Source organism: Rhinopithecus bieti, unplaced genomic scaffold, assembly GCF_001698545.2.
Source record: "Rhinopithecus bieti isolate Rb0 unplaced genomic scaffold, ASM169854v2 scaffold_15197, whole genome shotgun sequence".
NCBI lineage: Eukaryota > Metazoa > Chordata > Mammalia > Primates > Cercopithecidae > Rhinopithecus > Rhinopithecus bieti.
The window spans coordinates 816,561-834,319 of NW_016808366.1; the positions used below are offsets into that span (position 1 = coordinate 816,561).

Consider the following 17,759-nt stretch of genomic DNA (forward strand, 5'->3'; position numbering starts at 1 on the left):
AGTGATAGAGCAGTATGTAGAAGAGCATACCACCATGGTTGCTCACTGCTAGTTATGTCGATCCAGAAAAGGAGTCATACTCTAGGATGCTTTTGAGACTCTAACACAAAGCAGCCAAAGCAACAAGAATAAACTCAAGAACAGCATGGCAAGGAATTACCATTTACCAGCTGGGCACGGTGGCTCACACCTGTAATCCCAGCACTTTGTGAGGCCCAGGTGGGCAGATCACAAGATCAGATCCGGACCATCCTGGCCAACACGGTGAAACCCCATCTCTACTAGAAATACAGAAAAAAAAAATTAACTGGTGTGGTGGCATGCACCTGTAGTCTCAGCTACTGAGAGGCTGAGGCAGGAGAATCGCTTGAACCAGGGAGGTGGAGGTTGCAGTGAGCCGAGATCGCGCCACTGCACACCAGCCTGGGTGACAGATCGAGACTCCATCTCAAAAAAAATAAAATTTGAAAATTACCATTTACCTGAGCAGGAGATGAACTTGCTTATGTTGTTGAATAGAGACGGGTTTTCCCAGAAAAGTCACCATGACATCAGAGAATTGTGCTACTACCACTCTTCCCAGAACATTTTACAAGTCAAAATGACCAGATTTTATACTAAAAAGATGAGACTGAAATAAAGCTATTTTAATAAAAAAAAAAAAAAAAAGGAAAGCCATTAAGTTTAGATTCTACCATATCCCATAAAAGCTCTACTTTTGGGAGATTAGTGATGATGCACATAATTGATGAACTATTTCTTGCTGTAAAACACTGGAAAGCAGGTAACAGTGAATTACATAACTATCTCTCCTGAACAAGAAAAGGAGACATATTATCACACACTCCACCCCTTTCAGATGGTAAAAGCCATTCTGGATATCTGTAGGCAGCTGATTTCACTCAGAGATTTGTCCATTGCTTAGCCAAACCCTGATTATTTAATAATGGCTTGACTACTACCTGGAATTATGGATGTCTAGCCCCCTCTAAAACACGCTGGGTATCCAAATTCTAATACAAGCTAACCTCCTTCAGATAAAAAGTTTTCAACATTTTTTAAGAGCTTTGTTTGCCAACACATCACACACATGAAATTCTGAAAAGGTGGATACTATGGACTTGAACTAGAATCAAGTTTCCTCCCTGTCGTTCCAAGTATCCTCTTCTCTTGACACTTCAGCATTAGCAGGCAAGGATAAGCAACAATTTTTACCTCTCCAAGATTACCAAATCTACCTTTCCAAAAGCACAAAACATTTTCAGGTTTAAAAAAAAAAAAAAACCCTGACAAAATAATATTATAGCTCAGTACTTTTGTGCAGTTAAAGCATTAAAAGCATCAGCCTGTTTTATTTTTTGACAAGTTTATTGAACAGTATTCAAGACTTCATCTTTATAAACAAAAACCTCTGCTGAATGATGCCAAGGCAGTACTTGCTGGCAATGTTGTGGCCATATTGGCAACAAGCCATTTTATTGTGTTTGGTTTCTAAAGTCTGGACTACTATAGAACTGCCAGTAAAACAATTTAAATGTGGCAATTTTGCAAGGATGGAAAATAATTTTTAAAGTGACCACTTCCAGAAATTCTTTCCAAGAGATTTGACTAGCAGCAATCTTACATTTTCTTTACTCATTTCCCGAGTGTTCTTAAAATTGATGAGATTTTATTTTTACACACTTGGCCCATACCTGTACACAACCACAGACTCCAGTAAAAGGGAGCTGGAGTTTAAGGCTTTCATGCATCCTTATTTTTATGCAAGGTTGACTATTTCCACCTAAAAATGTGTATGTTTGCTTACTTCCATACAGTCCTAGATTTTCATCCAGTGGGTTAAGACTGGCCTTAACTACATAGAATATTACTATCTGAAATTTTAAATAAAGTTTCCTAATCGAATTTTCATTGTTGATGCTGTGACAACTTGGAGTACAAAGCTAGGAACTACATTTCACTTAACACTGTTTCATTTTTTAAAAAGCCACTAATAATAATTGTACATCCAAACTACAGTGTAAACACAAAACACACCTCCAAATTATGCTTGTAAACTAAATGTTTCACTAAAGTTCAGAAAAGTTTACAAATTTGCTTATTTATGACATACATTTGTAGATTTCTCTAATCCTTTAAATCAAAAGAAAAATGAACACCAATAAAAAAAAATCAGCAGAAGGGAGAGGAAAAAAAATTAAATCTAATGGAAAATATTCTCTTCCATTAATGTCAGAATCACCAAAAGCAGACAATAAAATTTACACATAAAATTGAAAGTATCAAGATAGTGTTTACAAATGCACACAACTTTGAGCAAAGCTTTACAAATCCTTCATACCATACAAAGCAAATGAGAAAATAATGTCAATTCATTTCTACCCCAACCCTAGTTCTTAGGAGAAAATTCGCAGGAAGAGAGGGATGAGTAGTTTCACAGAATACATTTTCAAGAATTTTTTAAAAACTGAAACTCCAATGCCCAGAACAAGATAAACAGTATCCTTAGCAGTTAGCACTGTTAATAAGTCTCAGATACACAAAAATCAAGTTCCAGAGGGCAAAGCATTTAATTACATTCCACAACGAGCACTGTTGTGATTCATATAAAACACAGTTCTCTCCAATTTCTACACAAACCGCTCTTTTCTTAATTTATTTAATTAGATGAACAATGGAATCAAGTTTTCCTTTTCAGCATTTATCTAAGATGTAGAAATAACAAAGTAGTTGCAATAAAGTGTATGAAATATTTAATAAGAATGTACGAACATATAACCAAAATAAACTGTGAAATAAGATAAAAGACTTTCATCTTCAAACAACCCATTTTTCTAAAATGAAAATAGTTTTCCAATGGGGAAAATATCTCTGGTTGAAATACAACTCTCAAGCAGTGCTGAAGTTTTCTGCATTGTCTTTGGAATGAGAAATGATTACTTAACATTAACTTAAACAGCATATACAAACGTTATATTGCTTTTTAAATTGAGGAGGCAGTATCTAGTGATCTGTCAAAGCAAATTTGTATTCATGAATTGTCAAAAGACCCACAACACAGTCACCTCTTCTTTGAGTCTAAACAATCCTTCCCTTAAACAAAAATCCTGTACTGTCAATCCTCTAAGATTGTAGTGATAAAAAGCCTTTTCAAATCTTATCAAATGAAACTGTTGCCACTCTTAAATCTAAATTACACAACCGCTATATTTCAGTGTTCCACTGACTCACAACACCAAAAAGGCACTGTATATATTTTAATAGGAAATACTTACTTTAAAAGACTGACCCCTTTTTAAGTACACTGATTTGTAGGAAATGTTGGGGATGTTTCAACCGAAGACAAAGGGGCCATGTAAAAGATAAAATTTGTTTTTCATGATCTCTCATCTACCTCCCCTTCTGTATTGTTTATAATATAATGTGATACATTTTCAGAGCACTGACTAGGGAAAGTAACCATAATTAGAGCCTTGTAAGGTAAGTGTTCTCATGACAAGTAACCATAAATTAGAGCCTTTTATGACAGTGAGAAAATTTGTTTTTCTTATCATCTCACCTATCTCCCCTTCCGTATTGTTTATAATGTAATGTGACACATCTTCACATAATTAGAGCCTTGTAAGGCAAGTGTTTTCATGACAAGGACACTTACCAACCAGAACTCATGTGGTCCTCCTGCCTTAGTGTCCTGAACACCAAACAAAAGATTATGAAAGGGTCAAGAATCTCAATTTTCTCCCCTCTGGCGGCTGCACTTGTACTCTGTATGAAGACTTTTAGTAAACAGGCTCCTGATCGAACAACTATGCCAAAAAGCCTCCAAATAACAGGACTAACACATATCAATCTATGAACCAGCGTATGGATCTTTTATTCTATACTACTACTGCTATCAAAGATAATTTCAACTTCAGTTTTAGAAACCTAGATATAACACTTTCTTATGAATGGGCCCCTCTTTGTTTAAAGGCCAAAATTTCACATAAATTGGGACAGGAGGAAACTGATACTACAATTAGTCCATCATAAACAGGACTTCAAATCAAGTATCTTAAACACATTATTAAAAGTGGTTTCTGGTTTTTGATACCACCCAAACAACATGAACAATTTTAAACTGACTAACCTAAATCGTGGCGGTCAAACCAAAAGGCTCTGGTAGGTAAAGGACTCCATAGTTTATTTTTGTGGCAAGTCTTATTCCACACAGTTTTAAATGTGACATTAGAAATCAAAGTTCGAGGTTATAGCACAAACCAAGTGTGGACTTTTATATTTAGGGAAAAAAACCAACAAAACAGTTCTGCTCATTTACAAATGAGTCAATTAGACAAACAAAGCAGCAACTTCTGAAGCAGGACTGTCTATACAGCAAGGACCCTTAAGAAGCAATAAAGGTACATACAATGAATCTGTATACAGAAATTTTATTCAATTTTAAAAGAAAATGAGGACTTTAGACAAAGCTTTACCCTATAACAAAGCAAATCTGTCCAGCTTTAAACCAAATTCTGAGAGTAGCCAACTCCTATTTTCAGCAGCTGGCAAGAGCACCCTCAATGAGTTTTACTGACATTTCTATTTTCTTCATCCCATATGGTATAAAACAAAACCAATCTAGACTCCTTGATAAGCTTTATGTGGTCATTTGAGTTTTACAAATGGTTTCTCTAATGGTATGCCAAAATCATTTATGTGTTCTCTCCAGATAGCTTTACTGTAACATACAGCAATGTTTATCCTGGTGAGTCTTCTGTAAACAGTCAACCAATGCTCTATGTTATGGAAACCAAGCTATATGCAATTGAAACAATCCACAGGTTCTAACCTGGAAATACTAGGAAAACAATCTGGATGCATTAATCACAGCAATATGAAGATCTACCCTATAAAGAATGATGTGAATGGCTACCCTAATACAAGTTTTACTTTTCTTGAACCTATAGGCCTGTCATTTAAGTCAATGACAGCAGCTGTGGCTTCATCCCGAGACTCAAAGGCCACCATGGCTTCACCTGTGGGCATACCTTTTTCATTGTATTTTAAACACACTGAGCCTGGGATTACTTGATAGCCATAAAAGAAATCTAAAATCTCATCAATAGACACAGTAAAGGGCATGTTCTGCACTTTAATTACTGTTGGTCCTGGTTTTCCAGAACTAGATGCAAAGCCAGGGGGACCACCAATATGGATTGGGCCAGGGCCAGGGCCAGGGCCAGGGCCAGGCCCAAAAGCTGGTGGCCCACCCAAATGCCCAGGGGCACTTCCAAGACCAGGAGGGCCACTTCCAAAACCAGGAGGACCGCCTAAGCTACCAGGGCCATTTCCAAAATTCTGAGGGCCCCCTCCAAACCCCGATGGCCCACTTAAATTGTTTGGTCCACCTCCAAAACCCGGAACATCCAGTCCTAGACCAGGCAAACCACTGTTTCCAACTGAAGGCATACCAGGCCTAGCATCACCAAAGGCCCCTCCTCCTAATCCTGGAGGAGGGATTGGTGGCCCAAAGGCATTTGATCCACCAAAATTACCAGGAAAGTTAAATGGAGGCCCATTGTTGGCTTCCTTTGATCCTACGGTCAGGAAGGCATGCTCTTCACCTCCTGCACTAGGTATTCCTGCACTGGGCATTCCCGCACCAGGCAGTCCTGCACTGGTTATTGCTGAACCAGGCAGTCCTGTGCTGGGCAGGCCCGCACTGGGAAGTCCTGCACTGGGCAGTCCCACACCTGGCAGTCCCGCATTGGGCATTCCTGGAACTGCAGGATTACCTGGCACAGGCATCTTTAATCCTTTTTTTCCTTGGGCAGGGGGATTTTTCTCAATCTCTCTCATATCTTCTAGGGTAACTACATGAACAAAAGCTTCTCTCCCATTAAGTTTTTTACGGTGTAAGCGTTCAGACTTACGTGCATCATCTTCATTTTTAAACTGAACCAATGCCTGTCCTAGACCTTGCCCATTGTTATCAACAAGAACATGTACAGCATTTTCATCCACTGGGATTCCTTCTAGGAACTGAAGAACATCCATCTTCGTAATGCTGAATGGAATATTTGTTATGTGGGCACAGACTTTGGCAGAGTTGACATCCCCCTCTGGATTTAGTATCATTTCCCTCTGGTCATAGCTGAAGTTCTGCAGTCTTTTTCGAATCATATCTATCTTTTCTAGCATACCTTTCTTAGTAATTGGATGAACTTGAATAAAGCGATTGCCCATGTACTGTTTATGACGACACAGAGCAGCCTTATAGTCGGCCTCATTTCTGAACTCTACAAAGCCTTCACCAGTTGCTTTCCCATTGGGTCCATAAGCTATATAAATACTATCTTCCACAATATCCAGCTTTTTAAAAAAATCAATGACATGTTTGTTTTCTGCTTCAAATGGTAGCCCTTTCAAGTAAACACAAAAACCAGCCTCATGTGGTGATCTTGACCTTGATCTTTTCTGCCCACTGGGCGATTTTGACCTGGGAAGTGTCTGCGGAGGGGGATGACTTTGTCCAGAAGGTCCCATATTTTGCTTAAAAGTGATATGGCCTCCAGCAGCTACCCATTGTCTTTCTGTGGCAGGGCTAACTTCCACATAGCGTTGAATCATCAGCATTCTGTTTCGTTTCAAAGCTTCAAATGTATCTTGAGGGGAGAGAAACTTAACCAATCCATTCCCATTATTTCGACCTACATGATCTTTCAACAAATGTACTGCATCAACACGGAGCCCATGGAAAAAATCTCTGACATCATTTTCCATTGCAGAAAAGGGCATTCCATGCACACTGACATATAGATCATCAGGGTTGATGGGGAGTGGCTTCACACTGCTCTGAGAGTTCATCTGGATAGGGTTAACAGGATTCAATGGACCAAGAAACATAGGATTCAGGTTATTGTTCAAATTCATAGGTGCTCCAGAGCCATTCATTCCAGCAGGTAGAGGTGCCACAGGTGGCGGATTCAAGGGCGGCATGCCCGACATGGGTGGCAGTGGGGTCATGGGTGGCACAGAAGGAACTGGGGGAATCGGGGGCACAGGAGGCACAGGAGGCAATGTAGGTACTGGAGGAGGAACTGGAATTGGGGGAATGGATGGCATTGGTGGCAGAGATGGCATCGCTGGAATTGGAGGAATTGGTGGCGGCGGGACTGTGTTCATTGGAGAGGCTGTGCTTGGAACGGTTGAGCTAAACGTTGGGCTCCCAAAGGAAGCCCCCATATTTGGAGGAGCTGTTCCTATGCTGGCTGTGGAAAATGTCTGTATGTTTTTGTTGCTTTCATGAACAGAAGTGGTGGCAGTAACTACACTGGGTGAAGGATTATTAAAGTTGGATACTGTTGTGGGCAAGTTTACCCTGCCACTCATTCCTGAGCTAGGTGGTGGTCCTGATCTACTGGCATTTGCTGGTGGTATATCTAAGTTGGCAGTTTCAAAACGCCTACGACTCAGTTCAATCATATTCTGCATTTCCGTTTTACTACTCAACAATAGTGTTACTTTTGACCCTTTAATTGTACCACCTGTGCGCATCATACCAAGCCTTGCATCTTCATCAGTGGCAAAAACGATGAAAGCCTCACCCAGTTCACCCCCTACAATATGCACGCCCCCATCAGGAATGGTCAATCCAGAGAAGAAGTGGCGAATGTCCATGGTCCCCGCCACAATTGGGAGACCTTGCAAACGGATGACCACAGCCATGCTGCGCTGAAACCACACACACCTGCAGATGAGAAAAGGCAACGGCCAGGTCAGACTCCTGTTTATCACACCAAGTTTTTAGCTACAAGAATGACCAGCTACCATATTAGGCCCTCAAATATTCCCTCAAGCTATCACAGGCAATGTCTTTAATTTAGATATTCTAAAAACTGAATATTTCGTGCCATTTACAATGTAAAACGTAGACAATTTCAACTTCCAGAAGGCATTAATTTTGGAAACAGTTCAGTCCCAAGACTCAAAAAGTTCAAGAAAAAACAACTGTAGGACAGTAAAATACATATACATCATTCAGACCACTAATCATTCAGTAAGATTTAAAAGAAATGTGTAAGTCAAATCAGGAAACAAAGTTTAACAATCTATAGGGAAAAAGCATGCAAAGAATATATCAAAGTTAATATTAAAAACTGACTTTGCATCTTCCCTATATTCTTGACAATTTCATAGAATTATCAAGAGTGTGATTTTATAGAGCTCAGTCTCAAAATCCAACAGAAGCAAAAAACTAGAATACTAATGAATTGTAAATAATACTTAAAAGTAGATTCAAATGAGAACTGGTTCCATTATTTTATTCATCCTAAAACTTTTCGATCTGCCTTATAGATTACAAAAAACTACATATGGAATTATTTATTATAAACAAGGTCAAGACATACTAAGAAGCCAAAAGAACTCCTGAATAGGATAGACAAAATCTGAGTTACCTTTATTCATTACCCCCAAAAGTAGAACCTGGTTATAGTCCCATTCACTGTGACTATTTTAATTAAAACTCAGGTCCAATGACTCATAACCAAATCCTCTATTTAATAAAATTTTTTAAAGTATTATTTTCCCCTAGGAGAGGGTTGACAATAAAAATATTTTTTGTTTTTGTTTTAGAACCAGAGTGTGAATTACTCAGTGGCTGTTACAGTCTTGGATTTACGCCACTCCTGTAGGATCTCTGTGATCTCCTTAGATCATGTCTCTTCTCACATAATCAAAAAAGAAATATTCCCCTCAAATTTCAGTTCTAAAGGCTTCTAAGAGCATATCCAAGGGCAGCCCTTTGGAAAGTGACACAAACCCAATTACTGGGACTGGGAAACATATTACTTTGAAATTAAGGTGGTCAATAACATAGGGTGTTTTCCAACCCATCTGAAAAGTCAACTTTTATTTATTCATTTATTTTGAGATGGAGTTTCGCTCTTATAGCCCAGGCTGGAGTGCAATGGCGCCATTTCGGCTCACGGCAACCTCCACCTCCCGGGTTCAAGTAATTCTCCTGCCTCAGCCTCCCTAGTAGCTGGGATTACAGGCATGCGCCACCACGCCTGGCTAATTGTATTTAGGAGAGATGGGGTTTCACCATGTCGGTCAGGCTGGTCTCGAACTACTGACCTCAGGTGATCCACCCTCCTCAGCCTCCCAAAGTGTGGGGATTACAGGCGTGAGCCATTGCATCCCTCCTGAAAAGTCAACTTTTAAATATAAGCCTATAAAATCAGCTCTATGACCCTCAGAAAGGTTATAAATTAATGAAGAGATACGGTTTTATTACTTCTCAAGAACATTAGAAGTGGCAAGATTTTCTGCTATAAGCTCTAAGAATTCTGTAACTTCAATGTCAAATATTATATAAATACTAATTCAATGCAACAAAATCTGTAATTATATCTCAGTATTACGATTGCCATATTCAAACAAGAAACAAACTGTTTGGTTTTGACAGTTTTCTCACAGACACAAAACACAAAAATAAAAGCCACCTTCAAATTTAATCCAGAAAATTGACTAGCAAACAGAAAATGCTTTTGTGAGGCCATGATAAAGCACCAGAAATTTGGGAAGGGTGGGAAAGCTTTTCATTTAGAAACTTCAAGAGTCAACAAGAAAAATTAATGCTAAAAAACATCACACCAACAGTCTCTTTTCTCATTTACTATTTAGCAGCCTATAAGGAGGTTCATCAAGCAGTTTCCAAGTCATTAAATCAAATTCATATTCCTTGCTCAATCTAGAATTATGTGGCTATATGCAAAATGCGATAGTATTTACTGTTCAACTTCAAAAAACGCTTAATCACTTTGTATAGGGGAAACATCATGGGCAATCAAAGTACTCAAAACAACATGAGATAGACAGAGATATTAGTTTGCACTGGGACAATAAAACAAGAACTTGATATAGTCCCAAGAACACAAAAATTAAACACAGGGCTAAAGTGACAAACACAGTTAAGTCTTCAAGCCATTTTTTGTTAAGAGTAGGGATTTACTGAAACTTTGTACAAGGTACACAAGAATATGCTATTGAAAATCTGCCTCAGATTACCAGCTGGAAAGGGTGGAATATTAAACCAAAGTGGAATACAAGATTTATTCATAAAGTCATCTGATGAGGAAAATTGTTTCTAGCTTCCAAAAAATATGAAATAATATCTGCAGCCAGGTGTGGTGGCTCACGCCTGTAATCCCAGCACTTTGGGAGGCTGAGGCGGGTGGATCACCTGAGGTCAGGAGTTCAAGACCAGCCTGGCCAACATAGTGAAACCCTGTCTCCACTAAAAATACAAGAAAATTAGCTGGGTATGGTGGCAGGTGCCTGTAATCCCAGCTACTAGGGAGGCTGAGGCAGGAGAATCAACTGAACCCACGAGGCAGAGATCACGCCAATGCACTCCAGCCTGGGCAACAAGAAGGAAACTCTGCCTCAAAAAATAAAAGTAAAACAACAACAACAACAAAAAAGTATCTGTTATTCTGTTACTAAGTAACTGTTTGACAGCTAAGTCATTTCAACCTACCTTGGGCCTATCTTAGTTACTTAAACAGGAGGGTTAGATTCCACTTGCTAAGGTTTCATTTAAAGTCTAAAATTTGTACTCTAAAACATGTAACCCAATATCTATACTTAAACTTTTAGGAAATATAAATAAACATACCAATAACAAGTATCTGTATTTGTAGTCTAAAATGCTACTAAGGAATAAAACAGCTACTTATTGCCTATCAGGAAAACAGTAAGAGAAAAACATCCATATAAATGAATTGACCCCCAAAAGAACAACTGTTCGAAGCACCCATCTACCCCACCCCCATCCCTCAGATAAACTTGTAAAAAACCACACCGGCCGGGGCGGTGGCTCACGCCTGTAATCCCAAAACTCTGGGAGGCCGAGGCAGGTGGATCACAAGGTCAGGAGTTCAAGACCAGCCTGGTCAAGATGGTAAAACCCCATCTCTACTAAAAATACAAAAAAATTAGCTGGGCGTGGTGGCAGGCGCCTGTAATTCCAGCTATTTGGGAGACTGAGGCTGAGAAGTGCTTGAATCGAGGAGGTGGAGACTGCAGTGAGCCAAGATGGCACCACTGCACTCCAGCCTGGGCAACAGAGTCCAGCCTGGGCGACAGAGCAAGACTCTGTCTCAAAACAAAAAACAAGCAAACAAAAACACACACACCCAATATAGTTGCTACACATATTTTCATATTTCTTAATAAGCTATCTCATTTTATTTTGTATAAAAACGAACTCTCTATTCAAAATCTCTTACCTGATAAAACAAGAGATGTATTTTCTTAACAAGAAGTAGAGGCCAAGTCAATCCTGTGGGCAACCAATTAAAACCAACTTTTAGACTGCAATAGAGAATAAACGGAGGCAAAAATCAATGCAGGAAACACAAAACAACACGCACAGGCCACACTGTACATTACGAAGGCGAGTCTGAAACCACCAGAGTACTTCATTAGAATGCATATCAAAAAAAAAAAGGAAAGACACCATAACAAAATCCTGCACATGCTTTTTAGTTACTGCTTTCAAATTTGAGTATCTCAAAATATTTATATATTTACATACATCAAGAGTGTCATAACTTAGCCCAATAACGAATCCATTGAAAATTAAAACAGTCATAAAGCTCAGCTTCACAGCTGCTAATTGCTTTGATCACTTTATAATTAAACCAATCCAGAAAACTCCGTACAAGTCTATTTCCCCAGGTTCTCACCAAATTTGTGATGAAAAGGCACAAGTTCGCACAGTAACAATTCTCGGACAACTTAAAATAGCAATTCAAGGGTACTCATGGAAATTACTGCAATTATTCTTCCAATATATTTTATTTTGCACAAAATAGCATCCAACATCACAAAACAAATGAAGTATGAGTTCTTGCTATAAAGGACTAATTCCACTGGAGCTCAAAATATTAACAAAATATTAAGGGAAAGTGTTTTTTCCTCTGACACCACAACAGTTCCCAAAATTTGTAAAATTTAAAAAAATTAAATAAATAAATTTAAAACACCCTAAAATGCCTGACATAATAAGAGTATATCCCAAAATAAAAACAGGTCACTCATCTTTCACTGTCATTTCTTCAAAACTGGTGAAGTTATTAACAAGTCACAAGCATATATGACCAAATGCCTAGACAACTATATTCAAAGGTAATTTTTTACTTTTTATTTCTTTCAAAGGTCATGTTTTAATTCGGAGAAGAAATTCGCCACTGTTCAGTATTAAGATTACCAATGACTACTTATCCAAATGATGCTCATCTTAAATTAGTATATTCCAAGACCAAAATACAACTAGTGACCTTAATATTCATCACCAAAAGGAAAACATATTTTCAAAATTCTATGTGATTTTCTAAAGGACAAACTATTCATCTTCTAGTCAACTACTCAAGTTGCTGAAGAACAGTGAGATTGTTATACCACAAAAAGCTATGCAAATATGTTATCAACACACTGAAAAACCTAGAGCACTGTATTAATCTCTCACATGTTGTAGAAATCTAGCCTAATTAAGTCTTTTTTTTTTTTTTTTTTTCTGGAGATAGGGTGTCACTCTGTCGCCCAGGCTAGAGCGCAGTAGCGCGATCTAGGCTCATTAGGCTCATCCGCCTCCCTGGGTTCAAGCTATTCTCATGCCTCAGTCTCTGGAGTAGCTGGGACTACAGGGATGCGCCACCACCCATGGCTTATTTTTGTATTTTTAGTAGAGACAGGGGTTTCACTATGTTACCAAGCTGGTCTTGATCTCCTGACATTAAGTGATCCGCATGCCTCAGCCTCCCAAAATGATGAGATTACAGGTGTGAGCCACCGCGCCTGGCGTAGCCTAACTAAGTCTAAGGAGTTTAAAAATTCTTCGTTTAAAAGCCATATCTAGTAGTTTAACAGGTGACAAAGGGAAATGTGAAACAGAGAATGAGCAAGAGCATGAAGTACTGCAAATATTTACGTACAGGTTTGACTCCAGCAGCCACACAACAGGGTAACTTTCTAGTTTCTAGAACTTGTAATAAATATCTGATCCCTACTGGAGATTCCAATTCAAAAGGTCAGGTATGGGGCCAGGGTATATGCCTGAATATAAGGTAGGAAGGTTCCTCTCAGCCTCTTCCCTTCCAAACTCAAAAGATACCGTATGTCCATCTTGAGAAAGACAAATTTGGGGTCAGTCAGTTAAGTTCAAAGGGAACTCCCCAGGTCTACTCTCAAAAATTCCTAAAAGGTTACCAGAAATTACCTTTAAAAGGAAAAAAATTTCTCATTCTCATTCCACAAGTTAAGGCTGAAAGGCCCAGTTGAATTTGGCAAATACCTAGTTCAAGTTTTATGTGTACAACTTAAAGCACAAAATCAATCCAGACAGAAATTTATGATTCTCTTCTATTTCAGCAAAGGGGAATATCCATCCCACCCCATACCAAGGAAAAATAATGCAGAAAGTTGATGCTACAAGTCAGAACTTCACAACCTTTGGTATTATACCTCTTCAAAAGGGAAAGGTAAATGGAAATAGAACTGAAATACTTGTTTTGACACCTCACTTTGTAAAGACTAAAAGAATTTAATATGTGTCACTGTTTTCCAGGAAACTGCTATTCCTGTATTCTAAATGTCAGCTAGCGACTGAATGCAGGATTTCAAAAATCCACCCCATTCACCTAAAGCTTTGCTGAACTTTAGAAGGATAAGACTAAAATAATAACTACACAGTAAAACATCTAAAATACATATTATATCTATACATATAGCATAACGATAGGAAAGGAGAAAATGGGCCTGATTTGTCATTAAGGCCACTGACATACTTCAGAAGATCTAAAACAAGCAGCTGGCTTTAGTATGTTTTCCATTCGTATTAGGAATTAGTCCTAACATAAAGGCTTGTTCAACTTGACAAAATACCAGATGCATGCACAAATCACAAGTATCTGCTACAAAAATTTAACATATTATGACAAGACAGACTTTCGTATTTACTAGCCATTCTAATCACTTGGAATTTCAGAAAAAAATGTCTGACAACAAATCTCTTCATCAAGAAGTCAAGGCATAAACTAAAACGACTATTTTCACCCTTCATCTGGTAGTAAACATCCAAAAGTGAACTTTCACTTTGTTCATTCATCACTCTTTAATCAACAAGAACCAGGGTACAGCAGAGCTAGGTTCTTCGGATCCAAAAGAAACAAACCCTCAAATGCTCACCTCAGAGATAAGCAACAGAGAACCAATCACAAAGGGCACAATGCTAAAAACAGTAATAATCACATTATAGTAAACATTATGAAACAACCACAGTTTCAGCCACTTGATTTTGTTCCCCATTCCCAAATGGACCATATTTCAAAGTCTGGGTTCATTCTTAATGAAAAAATTATTCTGACACTGATGGAGATGTATATTTTTTATAATGCATTGCTCAATTTTTCCATTAACCTCCATTCCGCACTCAAAGGCAGCAAATCAGAAGACATTTCTAAATAAGATATTCTTCCTGTCAAAATATTAAGTTATTTTCAATCCCCCCAAATGCCAACAAAATGTTTACTACCTTCATTTTCACTTCAGAGCAAAATTATACTTCTAACCAACGACATTCACTTTCACTGTTTTTGAGTCTTAAAAGCTGGCTTCAAACTTAATTAAATTTTGTGCAAACCAAAAAGTATATGGGTGTGGTAGTAAAATCTGATAAAACTGTAGTTTAGAAAAATTTATCTTTTCTGTTTAGTTGAAAACATTTAACAATATTCCTTTACTCCATGACCATTTACTATTAAGCACTTGTGGGCCAGACAAAAAAATATAAAAGATATAGAAGTCTCTGCATTTTAGGGAGGGGCATCTAAAAGCATCTTTTGTGCAACCAACTACTGACACTTGGTTCTTCCTACAACATCTACAGAAGAAAACATACATTCCAACAATGACAGAGTGGCTCTCTGCAAAATGGAGTAAAAACCATCAACACTGTCACTGGATTCCAGCACCTGGAACACACTGGCCCACAAAATCAAGTTTCACATCTAAAAATTGTACTAACAACTCCCAAACTCTCAATACTCAGTCATCAAAACATTTGACGTGTCAAAGAAGGTGAAAGAAGACCAAAGAGTACTGGTATTAGCATGTAACAATACGTTGCAAGTAACTACACAATTATTTCTAAAGCTTCACAGTTTTCATCCAACAAATTCGAACATAAGGAAAGTGAAAATTATACATTACAATCTATAATCAACATTTAATAGAGCATGATATAAAAACGCATTTCCTGTTTCATTAAAAATCTGTCCAATAATATATACTAAGCACATCTTCATTATGTTTTGTATAAACACGCCAAACAGTTCACTTTCTTCATAAATTACCATAACGTTATTTGAACCACCTGTAACAGTTCTTCCCAACTTCTTTTTATATTCTTGGAAAATGTCTGCACACACTTTCAACTAAATCCAGAAATCCTCCATTCTTTTCAAAACTACCAAATTTCAAAAACGAGTACAACCAGTCTTGTATTGTAGTTCCATAATTTAAAAAACAAGATTTCCCTATGTGTCCAGACTTGAGGGATTTTTCTCAACTGCAGATGCTCTGAGATGCATTAACAAAATCACTAGTTAACAAGGTCCCAGACAATTCTTGTTGCTAAGACTGCATTTTGCAAAAATTACACCATTTCAAACCATTCAAGCAAGAAGCTCTAAAAGAAATACTGCAGTCACAAGCCTAGCCTCTCCCTTCAACAAACCTTCAGTTGCCATCACTTTTTTCCAGTGGGTTACACTGACTCTATTCTTGAATATAAAACGGTCCCTACCAACTTCAATTTATATTAGGTTATCTCTGAGAATCCTGGAGCCAAGGAGGGTTTTAGGGCCCAGAAATCTCTTAAAAGTCTGCAATTCTCAGCATGACACCACGCAGATAAGTAAAGAATGGTTAGCACTCAATACTGAGTAACCCTCACAGGAGCCCCTCAGATAAAGCACACGTTGGAGGCACACAAAAAGCCCACACGTTTACAACCTAGCGGCTAAACCTGCTGCACTGGCGTCCATCCTCCTAACTAACCTGTAGATTCTCACAGTCCCTCCTACCACCCAATTCACGTGGCTGCAAACTAATACAGCCAAGCTTCAGAGAAACTCAATTAACTCTCCATCAAAAGCACCCACCCTCCGCAGCCCACTGGATCTCGTCCTCCTGAAATGCCAGAGGATCCGCTCCCGAGGGAGTCCTAAAAGTGCTGCTCTCAGCAGCCCCTTCCCTACTGGGGGGACCAAAGGCCTGGCATCTTACTACAGTTCTCAGAGCCTCGGGAGGAGTACTCACCCTACCCCCTCACTTCCTAGCTTCAGACGCCGGCTTCTCAAAACTGCTACACCCTCGAGTAAAGCCCCTCCCCAGCAATGGACCTCGGAGGCATTTCACTGCAACCCCCTCCACCTTCAGGCCACGAAGGCGGCCGGTTGCAAGACTTCCTTTCTGAACTCACAGGAGTGTACAGACTATAGCTTCCTCCCACAGGTGTGACCTGGGTCCCCTTTTGCTGGTAGGCCACAAAGGCCTCCTTTCCATTTCGGGTAGAGGGAGTGTCCTCACTACGATTATCTCCCCACCTCCAGGAACACACATGTAGTTATAACCTCTGCTTCACTGGGGGAGACAAGAAATCCTCCCTATTCAGGCTGCAGACGTGTTTTCACTGCAGTCCCCGTTAGCTCGCAGGCCGCTGAGCCAGCCAGCTCTGACCTGCCCCCTCTCAGACCACGGGGGCGTCCTCGCTACGGCCTCATCCCCACTTCGGTACGCAGGCTCATTCTCTCTTGCGTCCTCCTTGCATCCTCTCAGATCTCAGAGGCGTAAGTGGCACCCCACTCCCTCTGCGGTCCTGCCCCGACCCTTTGTGTGGGGTGCTAGTTGCCGCGGGCTCGAAGGCCTCCGAAGGCCCCGCCCCGGGCCACCAAGGGGCACCACGAGCCCCGCACAGCCCCGCCCGTTCAAGGGCTGCGGGAGTCTTACCGGGGAAAGCTGCGCGGCACCAGAACCCAGACCCCGAATTACCCCCCGCGCGAGTGCCTCCGCCCCGCGGCCGACAGCCCCAGCCCGAACGGCTTCCCGGAGCCCAACGCAGCCACCTCCTTCGCCGCTTCACAAAATGGCCGTCGACCCGCTCAGCGGCTCTGCGTTCCAGAAGGGGGCGGAACGGCGTGGTTGACGTCAAGGGGCCGCGCAAGCGCGCTGAAGGTCTCGGGCAATCTCCGGAAGTTACTGGGTTTTGGGCTAAGGGGGGATATTCAGTACCAGCTTGCGACTGTTTGCGCACGGGACCGACCTTGGGCTAGTAGCCCTGCCGGGTGGGCTGGGTATGAATGTCTGGCTTGGCCCTTGACTGCAAGACTTTGTGCAGATTGCTTCACGTCTTTCAGTTTCCGCGGAAGGAGCAAATTGTGCTTACGTCTAAGTTTTTTGAGGATTAAATGGACCACAACGTGGTGGCTAGTTATTATATCCTGACAAAACAGCCAAAACCTGATTCCGCCCCCCCCCCCCCTTTAAGAGTTTATGCAGGCCGGGGACCCGGTGCGTGGCTCACGCCTGTAATCCCAGCACTTTCGGAGGCCGAGGCGGGCGGATCACGAGGTCAGGAGATCCAGACCATCCTGGCTAACACGGTGAAACCCCGTCTCTACTAAAAAATACAAAAAATTAACCGGGCG

General features: G+C 40.1%; 2 protein-coding genes across 9 annotated transcripts in view; both read right to left on the reverse strand.

Moving 5' to 3' along the window:
- The window catches only part of CPNE1 (copine 1), a 38,365-nt gene extending 21,110 nt beyond the window's left edge, over positions 1 to 17,255 (reverse strand). Inside the window, exons 1-2 of one of the 6 annotated variants that reach the window (XM_017886598.1) lie at positions 17,062 to 17,255; positions 11,280 to 11,364 (exon numbers count right to left, since the gene is read on the reverse strand). Coding sequence is in view for 1 of the 6 variants with exons in the window: in XM_017886595.1 (XP_017742084.1) it covers positions 5,916 to 5,930 (15 nt within the window). In the remaining 5 variants the exon portion in view is untranslated. Of the gene's footprint in view, positions 1 to 5,915; positions 6,298 to 11,279; positions 11,365 to 17,061 lie in introns of those variants that run through there. The other 5 variants (XM_017886600.1, XM_017886596.1, XM_017886599.1 and 2 more) reach the window with 5 other exon arrangements.
- RBM12 (RNA binding motif protein 12) lies at positions 1,350 to 17,255 on the reverse strand. Of its 3 annotated transcripts, none has more exons than XM_017886594.1 (3): positions 17,104 to 17,255; positions 11,280 to 11,364; positions 1,350 to 7,732 (listed from the first exon to the last, which is right to left on the reverse strand). In XM_017886594.1, exon 3 carries the CDS (start codon positions 7,708 to 7,710, stop codon positions 4,912 to 4,914), a length of 2,799 nt encoding a protein of 932 aa, XP_017742083.1. In that variant the 5' UTR covers positions 7,711 to 7,732; positions 11,280 to 11,364; positions 17,104 to 17,255; the 3' UTR covers positions 1,350 to 4,911. The 3 variants fall into 3 exon arrangements, with proteins under 3 accessions (XP_017742083.1, XP_017742082.1, XP_017742081.1); XM_017886593.1 differs by having other exon boundaries at positions 11,280 to 11,332; positions 17,062 to 17,255; XM_017886592.1 differs by having other exon boundaries at positions 17,062 to 17,255.
- Positions 17,256 to 17,759: the final 504 nt, after the last annotated feature.